This window comes from Salmo salar, chromosome ssa11 (assembly GCF_905237065.1).
Source record: "Salmo salar chromosome ssa11, Ssal_v3.1, whole genome shotgun sequence".
NCBI lineage: Eukaryota > Metazoa > Chordata > Actinopteri > Salmoniformes > Salmonidae > Salmo > Salmo salar.
The window spans coordinates 73,842,700-73,855,528 of record NC_059452.1 but is presented as its reverse complement, the minus strand read 5'-3'; the positions used below and the strand labels follow the sequence as shown (position 1 = coordinate 73,855,528).

General features: G+C 41.8%; 1 protein-coding gene across 9 annotated transcripts in view; it reads left to right on the top strand.

Annotated features, from left to right (window-relative positions):
- LOC106563017 (microtubule-associated serine/threonine-protein kinase 1) overlaps positions 1-12,829 on the top strand; it is a 196,783-nt gene that overhangs the window by 170,373 nt on the left and 13,581 nt on the right. For all 9 annotated transcript variants that reach the window (XM_014128197.2, XM_014128196.2, XM_014128199.2 and 6 more), the window contains 10 exons: positions 199-408; positions 982-1,083; positions 1,442-1,574; positions 3,815-3,876; positions 3,966-4,057; positions 4,433-4,641; positions 4,878-5,016; positions 5,974-6,106; positions 6,372-6,537; positions 11,633-11,734. In XM_014128197.2, the coding sequence (XP_013983672.2) occupies positions 199-408; positions 982-1,083; positions 1,442-1,574; positions 3,815-3,876; positions 3,966-4,057; positions 4,433-4,641; positions 4,878-5,016; positions 5,974-6,106; positions 6,372-6,537; positions 11,633-11,734 (1,348 nt within the window). The remainder of the gene's footprint in view (positions 1-198; positions 409-981; positions 1,084-1,441; positions 1,575-3,814; positions 3,877-3,965; positions 4,058-4,432; positions 4,642-4,877; positions 5,017-5,973; positions 6,107-6,371; positions 6,538-11,632; positions 11,735-12,829) is intronic.

The following is a 12,829-nucleotide window of genomic DNA, read 5'->3' as shown; positions in this document are numbered from 1 at the left end:
GTCCAAAAATGGATGTAGCATCTAAGGATTCTAGCATTAACCATGTTTATTTGTTATCAAAACAAAATGCTAATGTCTTAACTGTTGTTGCTGAGAGTTGGTCTTTTTCACCGTTTTTTTTTCTACCTTTGAACCTTTTCACCCTCTCTCAACACATTCTCTACTTCTAACCCTTTGCACCCCTCTGTGTCTCTCCAGGCCACAGCCCAGATGGAGGAGAGGATCCAGGAGATCATCCGGACCAGCTCCCCGGAGAGCGTGTTGCCGCTGGCGGACGGTGTGCTGGGTTTCGCCCACCACCAGATCATCGAGCTGGTCCGCGACTGCCTGGAGAAGAGCCGCCTGGGCCACATCACATCACGCTACTTTTGTGAGCTCACCGACAAGCTGGAAAGGCTCTTCCAGGAGGTGGGTGACATTTTGGGTACATCTCAATAGTGTAATAATAATGAATGTAATGAAAAGTTTTTTTCCCCCCTTGTGTCCTCTACTCTACAATACAAAATCTGGAATAATGAAGGAAAGGAGATGAGGAAAGTGTAAAGGGTAGTGTAGAGTGTGGTGCCACCTGCTATCCATGGGGGATATCACTGGTTAACTTTAGCAGCCACTTTAAAAGACATCAACCTTTTACCGTACTAATAAGTACACTGTAAGTGCAATGTCGGTGCACATTACTGCACAGGACTTTGAAACTATCAAACGGATTCTTTCACCAAAATAATTTGGTTTACAGTGCTCCCTTACTTCTGGTATTCAGTCATTTTCGTAGCACTATTTCTAATCTGTAACTATTAATAATTTGTTTATAGATGTTTTGTTTATAGATGTTTTGTATTTCTCAACGTCCTCTCCCCTCATGCCTGCTTCCTATTATACTCCCTCCCTTTCACTTAATGGTGCTTACAGTCCCGAGCACTGAGCAGCTCACAGGTCCGTGTGAAATGTTGAACGAGTGTGTTCTGTTCTCTGTATCTATAGTCTACGTCCCGGTCGGAGAGCCAGGAGGTGAACTTCATCAAAGAGCTGGTAAAGAAGATCCTCATCGTCATCGCCAGGCCGGCGCGCCTCCTGGAATGCCTGGTATGTCTCGCCTAATTGTCCCTAGCTAGCTACCAAGCGCATGGCCATGACTTCACATATTGCACCAATTAAACTGTAACAAGGGACTGGAGTTTTTCCAAGGGACAGAAGTTTTTCCTGACCGTGTGGTGTGACTAGGCAAACCACTGAGTCCTAATACTAAGTATGAGTTATTTCTGGTGGTGACAAGCCATATAGATGCAATCCATCCTCCTCTTGCTCCTGCTAGTCCTCATTGTCACAATAACATCACCATCAAACCAGAGAAAAGCCAACAGCACACAGACGATGCCCATTGGAACTTAAAACTAAGAGTTCCAGAAGTGAAACCCGTGTCCCTCTGTTGTCCTCTCCTCAGGAGTTTGATCCAGAGGAGTTCTACCATCTGTTGGAGGCTGCCGAGGGTCACGCCAAAGAGGGCCAGGGCATCAAGACTGACATCCCCCGCTACATCATCAGCCAGCTGGGTCTCACACGGGACCCCCTGGAAGGTACGTCAAGTTTGACTTTTGACCTTTTAGGGAGTAGGTAGACTGTGCCTAAACTAGGGCTCTCCAACCCTGTTCCTGGAGAACTACCGTCCTGTAGGTTTTAACTCCGACCCTGTTCCTGGAGAACTACCGTCCTGTAGGTTTTAACTCCGACCCTGTTCCTGGAGAACTACCGTCCTGTAGGTTTTAACTCCGAACCTGTTCCTGGAGAACTACCGTCCTGTAGGTTTTAACTCCAAACCTGTTCCTGGAGAACTACCGTCCTGTAGGTTTTAACTCCAAACCTGTTCCTGGAGAACTACCGTCCTGTAGGTTTTAACTCCAAACCTGTTCCTGGAGAACTACCGTCCTGTAGGTTTTAACTCCAAACCTGTTCCTGGAGAACTACCGTCCTGTAGGTTTTAACTCCAACCCTGTTCCTGGAGAACTACCATCCTGTAGGTTTTAACTCCAACCCTGTTCCTGGAGAACTACCGTCCTGTAGGTTTTCACTCCAACTCTAATCTAGCGCAATTGATTAATAATTAGCTGGTTAATAAGCTGAATCAGGTTAATTACACTTGGGTTGGAGCGAAAACCGACATGAGGATAGTTCTCCAGGAACACGGTTGGAGAGCCCTGGCCTAAACCAAAGTTAGTGGAGGTGCAGCCAAACATCACACGTTCAGAAATGAAAAGAGTGCTTTCTGATGAAAGCTGCAAGGGCTGTGAACTCATTCCAGTGGTGGGCTGCATTGATAAAGGAAGTAATCAAGATGTACATTCCAATTCTTCACCCTTTTCCTGAAGTGTACCCCCTCATGGATTTAAAAGGAATGGAGTGAGGAATATGGTGGAAACTCCCTCCAGCCATGCTTGTACCAATCCAATGATTTTTAAATGCATGAGGGGGATTGAACGAGTGTAATCTTCTGGAGAAAGGTAGAGAATCGTAACGCAGCCATTGTATTGTGGATCATCCAATCACTTGTCATGCTTTGTGTTCTCGAAGTCCCAGTTACATTGATGACCTGATGAAAATATGACAAATATAATTCTATGATAAGAGTTTGATCCTGACACAGAATCTAGTTAACACCATCCAGCTTCATCAGAACACTAAAGCCTACATTTTCAGAAAAGTAATTTATCATTTGTATTAACTTGCACGTTCTGTTCCTCGTAAAACTCACTCTGTAATGTACTGTGATAAAATACTATGATTAATTTAAAAAAATCGTAATTATGTTGTGGATATTGGGGTCTTAACGTTTTGGAAGCATTGCTGGAGCAGAACATTTTTTTAGTTTTTAGAGAAGAATGACTTGTATAACTACTACAAAAGAACTAGTACTAGAAGTACTAGCTACCATTTCAGTATCCACAATGACCAAAATATTGCATCAGCGTTACAGTAAATATTTTTTGCAAGGCTAATATAACCTGTAAGGCTAGTATTAAACACCAATGTAAGACAAAGGTGATGTAGAGTAACATGTGTCCTGTACCGAACAGACTGCCATCCTAATGACTCTCTCTCTCTTTCTCAATTTAAACCCCAACGTTCATTCTGACTAATTAGAAACGAATGGTCTCCCTATAGAGCTGAAACAGTTCTACACACAGACTGGCTCACTAACCTCCGTCCTCATTTGCCAATGTCTCTCCACTCATTTCCCCTGGGCTTATCCCGTGTGTTTTCCTTGCCCAGTAGCCTGGAGTGCTGGAAGCAGCCTTCTAGGCAGGGACAGATGTTAAGTGGCATTGGAAATGGGTTTAGGGTCTCTGTGGGGACGACCGAACGACCCCCCTCCTGATTCGCTACCTCCTGCTGTTCATACATCACTGATGGGAAGGGATGCATACACACGTGCATGTATATACGCACACACATATGCAAAACACGAACGCACACACATACACTTGAGTGTTCTGGAGTTGTGGTTTTCTTAATGGATGTCCGACATGTGTTGCTGCCACTTCTGGTTTCCACCTCATTTCCTCTCATCTAGGAATTCTCAGACTCAGCTTATTAATTGGACAAAGTCAACAGATTGCTCTTTCTTAACTGCCAAAAAAAAGAAAGTGTGTTAATATACAGTAATGTCAACTCCCTATAGGCTTTGACTAAATGTTGAGGTGTGTATATATATATAAGACATCTGGATTTAAAGGTCACTGTTTGGTGTTTGAAGGTGAAAATGCTGAAATTGGAAAGTCGAATGAAATGCTGACATGTTCTTTCTCTCTCTCTCCTACAGAAATTGCTCAGATGACCAGTTATGACAGTGGGATAGCTGAAACACCAGAGACAGATGACTCTGTGAGTATTCAGTATATTTTCCTCAAGTTTTTAATTACAGGTTTGATGTATTTCAGTAGAATAAAGTTTCTCTACTCTCGTCCTCCCAGTCCCAGAGTCTGAGCGCGGCCCTACGATCCCGACGAAAGCCCTGCGAGATGGACTTTGAGATGACCAAACTCATCAGCAACGGAGCCTACGGGTGAGAGAAACCTCTCTGGTGTTAGTCAGGACGGTTATGATGGAATCCAAATCTGTTTCAGTTGTTATTTAGGATTTGAATTGGATATGTGATTTGGATTTACTCACATTTTGTACTTCAACCTTCATTTCAACCTTCAATTCATGGCCCTGTCCTTTTCTGTTCCTAAACCACAAATAAGTATGTACCGCGGCACTTACATCATGTATTCCCTCTCCTACAGAGCTATGAATGTGTGATTTCAAGCCATCTTTACGACGTTTATGACTAACCGTGTCATTCTCTGTCTGACAGAGTAATGTATGGTTGATTTAACTTAGCCTTTGCTACTTTGTCGGACATATTGTCTCCTCTCTCTCACTCTCTCTCTGACAGGGCTGTGTATCTGGTGCGCCATAAAGAGACCAAGCAGCGTTTTGCCATGAAGAAAATCAACAAACAGAACCTGATGCTGAGGAACCAGATCCAGCAGGCCTTCGTGGAGAGAGACATCCTGACCTTCGCTGAGAACCCCTTCGTGGTCTCCATGTACTGCTCCTTCCAGACGCGACGACACCTCTGCATGGTCATGGAGTATGTGGAAGGTAGCTAGCCTATTCTTATTAAAAAAATATATATATATTTTATTCACGCACCCAACACAGTGGAAGACAGAAAGCCTGGTTCATGTTAATGTCCATCCCTATTCTTTACCAAATGCACTTTTTGGGTTGGGATTAATCATTAATAATTAAACATATGTTGAATGTACTTCATTGTAGTATATTTCAATGTCAGAATGAACTCAATAAACCAAGTATCTGTCTCTGTGTGCCATTAGGAGGTGACTGTGCCAACCTGCTGAAGAACATGGGGCCCCTGCCTGTGGACATGGCCAGGATGTACTTTGCTGAGACGGTCCTGGCTCTGGAGTACCTCCACAACTATGGCATCGTCCACAGGGATCTCAAACCAGACAAGTCAGTCTCTAATATCTCTATAGTAAAGTCAGCTAATGTCACTGAGAAGGTAGATAGATATAGCCTGGTCTCAGATCTGTTAGTGCTGACTGGTGATTTATTTTTATTTTTATTATTTGTCTTTTTTTTATTAATATCTTCTTTCCAACATGTCACACTAACCAAGCAACAACAAATAAAACACCACATGTAAACACACATTGTTCTCTCTCCTCCAATTTTGTCACATTTCTATACTTTTCTTTGCATATCACAATTTAATCCTAACAAGAAGTTGAAATACAAATGTTGCGTATATGGGAGGGATGCAACGAAATTTAAAGAACAAGAAATAAATAGGTAATTAATATTCTGAAATGGTAAAGTTAGTCATAATAAAGTTGCCAGCAATTTTTTATTATGTACATTATTTGTATAAATGTACATATTATTGATTGGTATATTGGTTTTGTATAAATCATTTTGTATCAATACCATGATTATTATTGACATTATAAATAAAATCTTCCCCCATTTTCATTCACACTAAGACAACTTCAAACTTGGCCCATTTATTTTCATATTCCTTTATCTTTCCTTTTATATTTACAAAAAAAAGATCACGTTTGACAGTGTTCATTGACAGTTTGAGCCATTCTGCAAATAAGGGTGACTGCTCCTCTTTCCAGTGCCTTAAAATGACAATTTTAACAGTGTTAGTGACCTGAGCATGGAAGCATTTGGTGTATTTTGACTGATGATCTTAACCTTTTTAAAATCGCCAGTCACTTGAGTGATCAATGTTATTGCGCCAATTGAGCGAGATTTTGTAGATTAAAGATTTGTATAGTCACATGTAGAGGGTTGCAGATGTAATTGCAGGGTACAGTACGTTTCCTGAGCTCCAACAATGCCGGACGCTATCTTCTGCCATTAGCATCCATGTTATGGTTTTCTCTCATTCTCTCCCTTCCCCAGTCTGCTGGTGACTTCCATGGGCCACATCAAGTTGACAGACTTTGGGCTGTCCAAGGTGGGCCTGATGAACATGACCACTAACCTGTACGAGGGACACATAGAGAAGGACGCCCGGGAGTTCTCTGATAAACAGGTACATTGTGTGGAGATGATTGACATTCTACCTACTGTATAAGCCAATCTTTCTTGCTCATTTATTTATTTTGGTAATTAAAACAAGAAAGCAGAGAGAACATGACAACTATGGTATCCAGTCTGAACACGGTTCGAAGTGTTCAGAAATTGGATTCCAACAGCTTTCAGGTTATTCTTTTTCCAATGTCCAGCCTCAACCTTTCACCAAAACATACTTCTATTATGATGTGCCTATACCTGTTGCCTTCTGTCTGTGTCTGCAGGTGTGTGGGACCCCAGAGTACATTGCCCCAGAGGTGATCCTGAGACAGGGCTATGGGAAGCCTGTGGACTGGTGGGCTATGGGCATCATCCTCTATGAGTTCCTGGTGGGCTGCGTACCCTTCTTTGGAGACACACCAGAAGAACTGTTTGGGCAGGTCATCAGCGGTCAGTCTAACTCTCTTCTCTCCTTTTGATTTGACTTATGGGGCGAATCCTAAATTCCAATGAAGTCGAATTTGCACTTAACATTGACATCAATGCATAACTAAGTACGACAAAAATATGCAGGCCTTAATGGTAATATCTAATTATTCAGTATGGGATTAGATGGTGCCAATCTTTCCGATTCATTTGGGATTAAGGCATGTAATGCACAAAACAGATGGTGTGTGGGGGTGTGGATTCAGCTTGACACGAGACATACATTTTTTTCAAGTTTTTGATAACTTTATGATAGTTTTTACAGAGAACCCAAGTGTTCCCTCTATCCTATGTTAATGAATGTGGTGCCATGACAGATTTGGTGTGCTCTCCATCATGGCAGGCCAGAGGGACGAAGTGTTAATTAAAGGGCTCTGAACACACAGCTGAATGCCACGCTGCTCAGGCCTGAGGGCCACCATGCATATTCATGCTTCACTCCCAAATTTGATGAAAATGGGAGCGAAATGGCGCCAAAGAGACATCCGTGGAATGGTGCAGTCTATACTGGTGTGGCGTATGCTGCTATTTTTCAACTTTCGTGAACAGGCTACACTTGTCAAACACACAGACACATGGAGATACACACACAAAACTGGAAAACACACAGATGTTTTGATCACATACAGTACCTTCAGAAAATAGTCATACCCCTTGACTTATTTTACATTTTATTGTGTTACAGACTGAATTCAAATTGGATTAAATCGCTTGTTTTTACTTAACACATATATACATAGTACCCCATAATGACGAAGTGAGATGTTTTTAGAAATTTTTGCTAAATTATTGAAAATGACATATTTCATTTACATAAGTATTCCCACTCTTTGCTATGACACTCCAAATTGAGCTCAGGTGCATCCAATTTCCTTTGATCATCCTTGAGATGTCGCTACACCTTGATTGGAGTCCACCTGTGGCCAATTACATTTTTTGGACATGATTTAGAAAGAAACACACCTGTCTATATAATGTCCCACAGTTGACAGTGCATGTAAAAGCAGAAACTATACCATGAAGTCCAAGGAACTGTCCAAAACAGAATTGTGATGAGCATATATCCAGTGGTGGAAAAAGTACTCAATTGGCATACTGGAGTAAAAGTAAAGATACCTTAATTGACAATGACTCAAGTAAAAGTGAAAGTCACCGAGTAAAATACTACTTGAGTAAAAGTCTAAAAGTATTTGGTTTTAAATATACTTAAGTATCAAAAGTAAATGGAATTGCTCAAATGTACTTAAGTATCAAAAGTAAAAGTATAAACCATTTCAAATTCCTTATTAAGCAAACCAGACGGCACAATTTTCTTTTTTTCTCTTTTTATTGACTGATATCCAGGGGCACATACCAACATGCGGACATAATTTACAAACAAAGCATTTGTGTTTAGTTATTCCGCCAGATCAGAGGCAGTAGGGATGACCAGGGATGGTTTCTTGATAAGTGTGTGAATTCAACCATTTTCCTGTCAAAATGTAATGCGTACTTTTCAGTGTCAGGGAAAATGTATGGAGTAAAAAGTAAATTATTTTCTTTAGGAATGTAGTAAAGTAAGTTGGAAAAAATATAAAAAGTAAAGTACAGATACCCCAAAAAAAACACTTAAGTACAGTAGTACTTTAAAGTATTTTTTACTTAAGTACTTTACACCACTGCATATATCTGGGGAAGGGTATACAACAATTTCTAGAGTGTTGAAAGTTTCCAAGACCACAGTGGTCATTGAAGAATGGAAAAGATATGGAACTACCCAGACTCTACCCCGACCCCGACCAAACGGGCAAGAAGGACCTTGTTCAGGGAGGTGACCAAGAACCCAATGACCAATCTGACAGAGTTACAGAGTTCCTTGGCTGAGATGGGAGAACCTGCCAGAAGGACAACAGTCTCTACAGCACTTCACCAATCTGGGCTTTATGGGACAGTGGCAAAACGGAAGTCACTCCCTGAGAAAAAGGGCACATGACACGCCTGGAGTTTGCAAAAAGGAACGTGTGAGAGAGAGCATAAGGCAAAAGATTTTGTGGTCTGATGAGACAAAAATGGAACTCTTTGGCCTGAATGCAAAACGCTGTCTGGAGAAAACCAGGCACAGCTCATAACCTGTCTAACACCATCCCTACCGTGAAGCATGGTGCTGGCAGCATCATGCTATGAGGATGGGATGTTTTTCAGTGGCAAGGACTGGGAGACTTGTAAGGATAGAGGAAACAATCAATGGAGTCAAATACAGCAAAATCCTTGATGAAAACCTGCTTCAGAGTGCAAACAACCTTAGACTGGGGCGAAGACTTACGTTTCAACAGGACAATGACCCCAACCAACGCTGGAATGGCTTCAGAACAAAAATGTGAAAGTCCTCGAGTGGCTCAGCCAAAGCCCAGACTTGAATCCCATTTGAAAGTCTGTGGAAAGATTTGAAGATTGCAGTTTACCACCGCTCCCCATCTAACTTAACAGAGCTTAAGAAAATCCGCAAGGAAGGAAGAATGGGAGAAAATCCCCACAAAGATGTGCAACGCTGACACAAACATACCCAATACGACTAAAAGCTGTAATCGCTGCCAAAGGTGCTTCTTGACTCAGGGGTGGGAATACTTCTATAAATTAGATATTTAATTTTCAATAAATTTGCTAAAATGTATAAAAACATGTTTTCACTTTGACATTATGGGGTGTGTACATGGGTGAGAATTTAAAAAAAATGGAATCAATTTTGAATTCAGCCTGTAACATAACAAAATGTGACCGACAGGCTTGATTCGGTCTTTTGTAGCAAAATTTGAAATTGTGTTTTTTACATCGGATAAAAGTAGAGACTCAAAATGTTGTGTCATACACTACCGTTGAGGAACAATGGGAAAGTAATTCTGCTTTGAAAGTTGATAAACTTGTAACCACACGTTTGAGAAAATGGCCCTTGAATTGTTTAGTACCTACTGGAGAGCTCTTCTTTATCAACACCCATTCAGCATCGTTCACACCTTCTTAGGCTTCAGCCCCACCCATCTCTTTAAGGATTCACATGTGAGGCTATGTACTAAACAACTAGATATTTCAAGACTAAAGGCTGGCTTATACTATGGGTATATTCGTAAATTTAATCAGAGTGTGCTCTGGGCGTTCGTATACTCAGAGCGTTGTCAGATTGTCTGTTCGTAAATTCAGAGCGTTTCGCTCTCGGAGCGTTCGGAGCACACACTGGACGCTCTGGCCGAGGAGAATGGTTGATCCGAGGGTTCTGACTAACAGCAGTCAAGCACCCAAGCTAACTGGCTAACGTTGGCTGGCTTGCTAGCTACTTCCAGACACAAATGAGAGAACTCTGTCCATTTTACTCACTCTAGCAGAGCTGGTTAGGCTGTTTTTATGTTATCTGGAGCATTGGTGACTGCAACTGTGCTGCTGGCAACAATTTAATTACATTTTTATGCCAACAATTAGTGACACCGGCCATATTCAATGGGTGTTGAGCGTTCGTAAAGTATTCTGCGCTCTGGCATACTGACGGGAGTGCTCTGAAATCGGAGTAGATAGCCAGAGCGAATTTACCAGCTACGTCTATCGACAGTTGTTGCAGTGACATCATGAACATTCTATTGAAATAGTTACTTGCATAGTGGAGTCTTTTGTTTAAACAATGAACCATAATCCCATCTCATAACGTTACTACCCTGCATGAATCTGCAGGTAGATAACCAACCAGGTTAAATTTTAGCTAGCTAACATTAGGCTATAACTAACAATGCAAATGGCTCAGAGATATGAATAATATTACTACACAGATCATACACATAACATTAGCTAGCTAGCCAGCCAGCTATCGTTATCTAGCAAGATAACAGTACACTTTAACTTGAAATGAAAACGACTTTCTGACAAAATGAGAAATGTGTAATATCTGAAACTGTAGCTAGCTAGACTATCTTACTCATATACATGGATGGACACTTCTCCCTCTCTCTCACGGATGCCATGGTTACCCTTAGTTTGAAGACGTAATCCAGAGACAGGTGTTTTATACAACAGTTGTCTTTTTGACTCCGTCTTCATATTTGCAATCAAACGGCAGAATTATCTCCATCTCCTTAGCTTTCATACTCTAATTCCACTGCCTTCAAAACTCGGTTATCCAGAAAGTGGAGAGCAGCACTTATGCAGTTCTACTACGTGATAGCTTTCAAAAAAGCAGATTACGAAGGATTACCAACACATACTGACCAGCTCATGTTATAGACAGACGCGAGCTACATGGCAGACCAATTCGAACTCATCTCTCGGCATGTCGAGCGTACTCATTATCTCAGCCGATCAAGGCTGGCGGGATGGTTATCTTTTTCTGTGGCTAAACCAACTAGTCTCGTAATTTAACAATTGTATTAATATTTACAGATGGCATACAAGTTTATTATTAAGGCACATGAAGTTCACATGTTACAGAAGGCATTTCTGCCTAAAAACGCATTTTGATAATAAAAAATGATAAAAAATGGCGCTCCTGTGAAGTAGTGATGCGCGACATACGCCTAGTTTCCTGAAACGAGTCACGTGGATAAGTCGAAGGGTATGAATACTTTCTGAAGGCATTGTAATTATAAAAATGTTTCAGACCTGGATAATGCATATTATTCCAGTACTGGAGAACAGACAATCATGAATTTCATATCTCATCCTTGAGGGAGTGAAGATCGCCAATTTCCAAATTCAATGGTGTGAATCACAATATGCCCTTTTGTCTGAGGAAACTCTCAATGACATGCATTAATCAGATTGACTGTGGGACTGTTAACTGTGGCTAACTGCTAACTCAGTATGTGTTGTCTATGGGGTGCTGTTAATAACTTCTTGCTAACTCCGTATGTGTCGTCTAAGGGATATTGCTAATGTCTAGCTAACTCGCTGTTTGTTTCTATGGGATATTGCGAACGGCTAGTCAACTCAGTTTGTTTTTTGTGTGGGATATTGTTGCTAACTTCTAGCTAACTCTGTATGTGTTGTCTGTGGGATATTGCTAAGTACTAACTAACTAACTGAGTGTGTTGTCGTTTCCAAGATGAGATCAACTGGCCGGAAGGAGAAGATGCTCCCCCTGCCGACTCCCAGGAGCTGATCACCCTGCTACTCAGACAAAACCCTCTGGAGAGGATGGGAACAGGTAGGCACAAGTTGTGCACAACACATGCCACATACAAATACCTTTTTCACTCTACCAAACCAAGCCAAGCTGTACTGGACTACTGGTTTCACATCCACCAAGTAGAGTACGGTTCGGGTCGGCCCCATATTTATGTGAGTCAGGCAAAACATTTTTATTTTTTATTGGGGCTACGTTTAGTTTGTTGAAACTCAGCACAGGGTACAGGAAAGGAAAGGTTTTCTATTATTAGAGGTTGAAGGTGTTCAAAGGTTTACTAACAGTTATGACTTACCAGGGAGCATTCTCTCCCCTCAGTTAAAACTGTCCAGGTACAGACAGTGGTTATTGTCATAACTCTCTTGGTGCCTTCTCAGCACAGCCCATTATTTAAAGATACAAGGCTGGACAAATGGGATCAAACAAATGGGCGGAACAGTTTATCACATAACCCCGCTGCCTCACCTTTTCCTTTCTCCAATTACAATAATTCCTCCCGGGCCGCCTCGAATGTCGACCCGGGCAAGGTCACGCATCTTCAGCGTCTGCGAATGATAAACATTGTCCCTGACCTGAGATGAAGCCACGGGCTCCCCACCGTGTCTTAAATGGCACCCTATTTACTATATAGGGCTCTGGTCAAAAGTAGTGCACCATGAAGGGAATAGGGTGCCATTTGGGACGCATCCTTTGTCTCCTGCACAGCAGGATATACAGGACTGTATTCATCAGATCCAGAGGTTGGGGTCGAACTATTCATCGGCGGCCCTCCGTCTCTTCCTCATAGGTCACCGGCAGGAAATTGCACTGCATAATTAATGGCCGGTGATGTCACTTTTGGGTGCTGGCCAATAAAAAAGAGAGGATGAAATGTTAGCGTCTGCATTTCCTTTTGTGTTTGGACAGCGGTGCCACTGCCCCATGTCAACTTTTGTCTTGAATGGAGCGGAAGTGTGTATGTTGGTACTTGCAGTAGGCCTATGTGTGCAAGATATCTGTGTCCATCTCTGTGAGTCTGTTTGTGTATGCAGAGGTGGAAAAAGTACCCCATTTGTCATACTTGAGTAAAAGTAAAGATACCTTAATAGAAAATGACTCAAGTGAGAGTCACTTAGT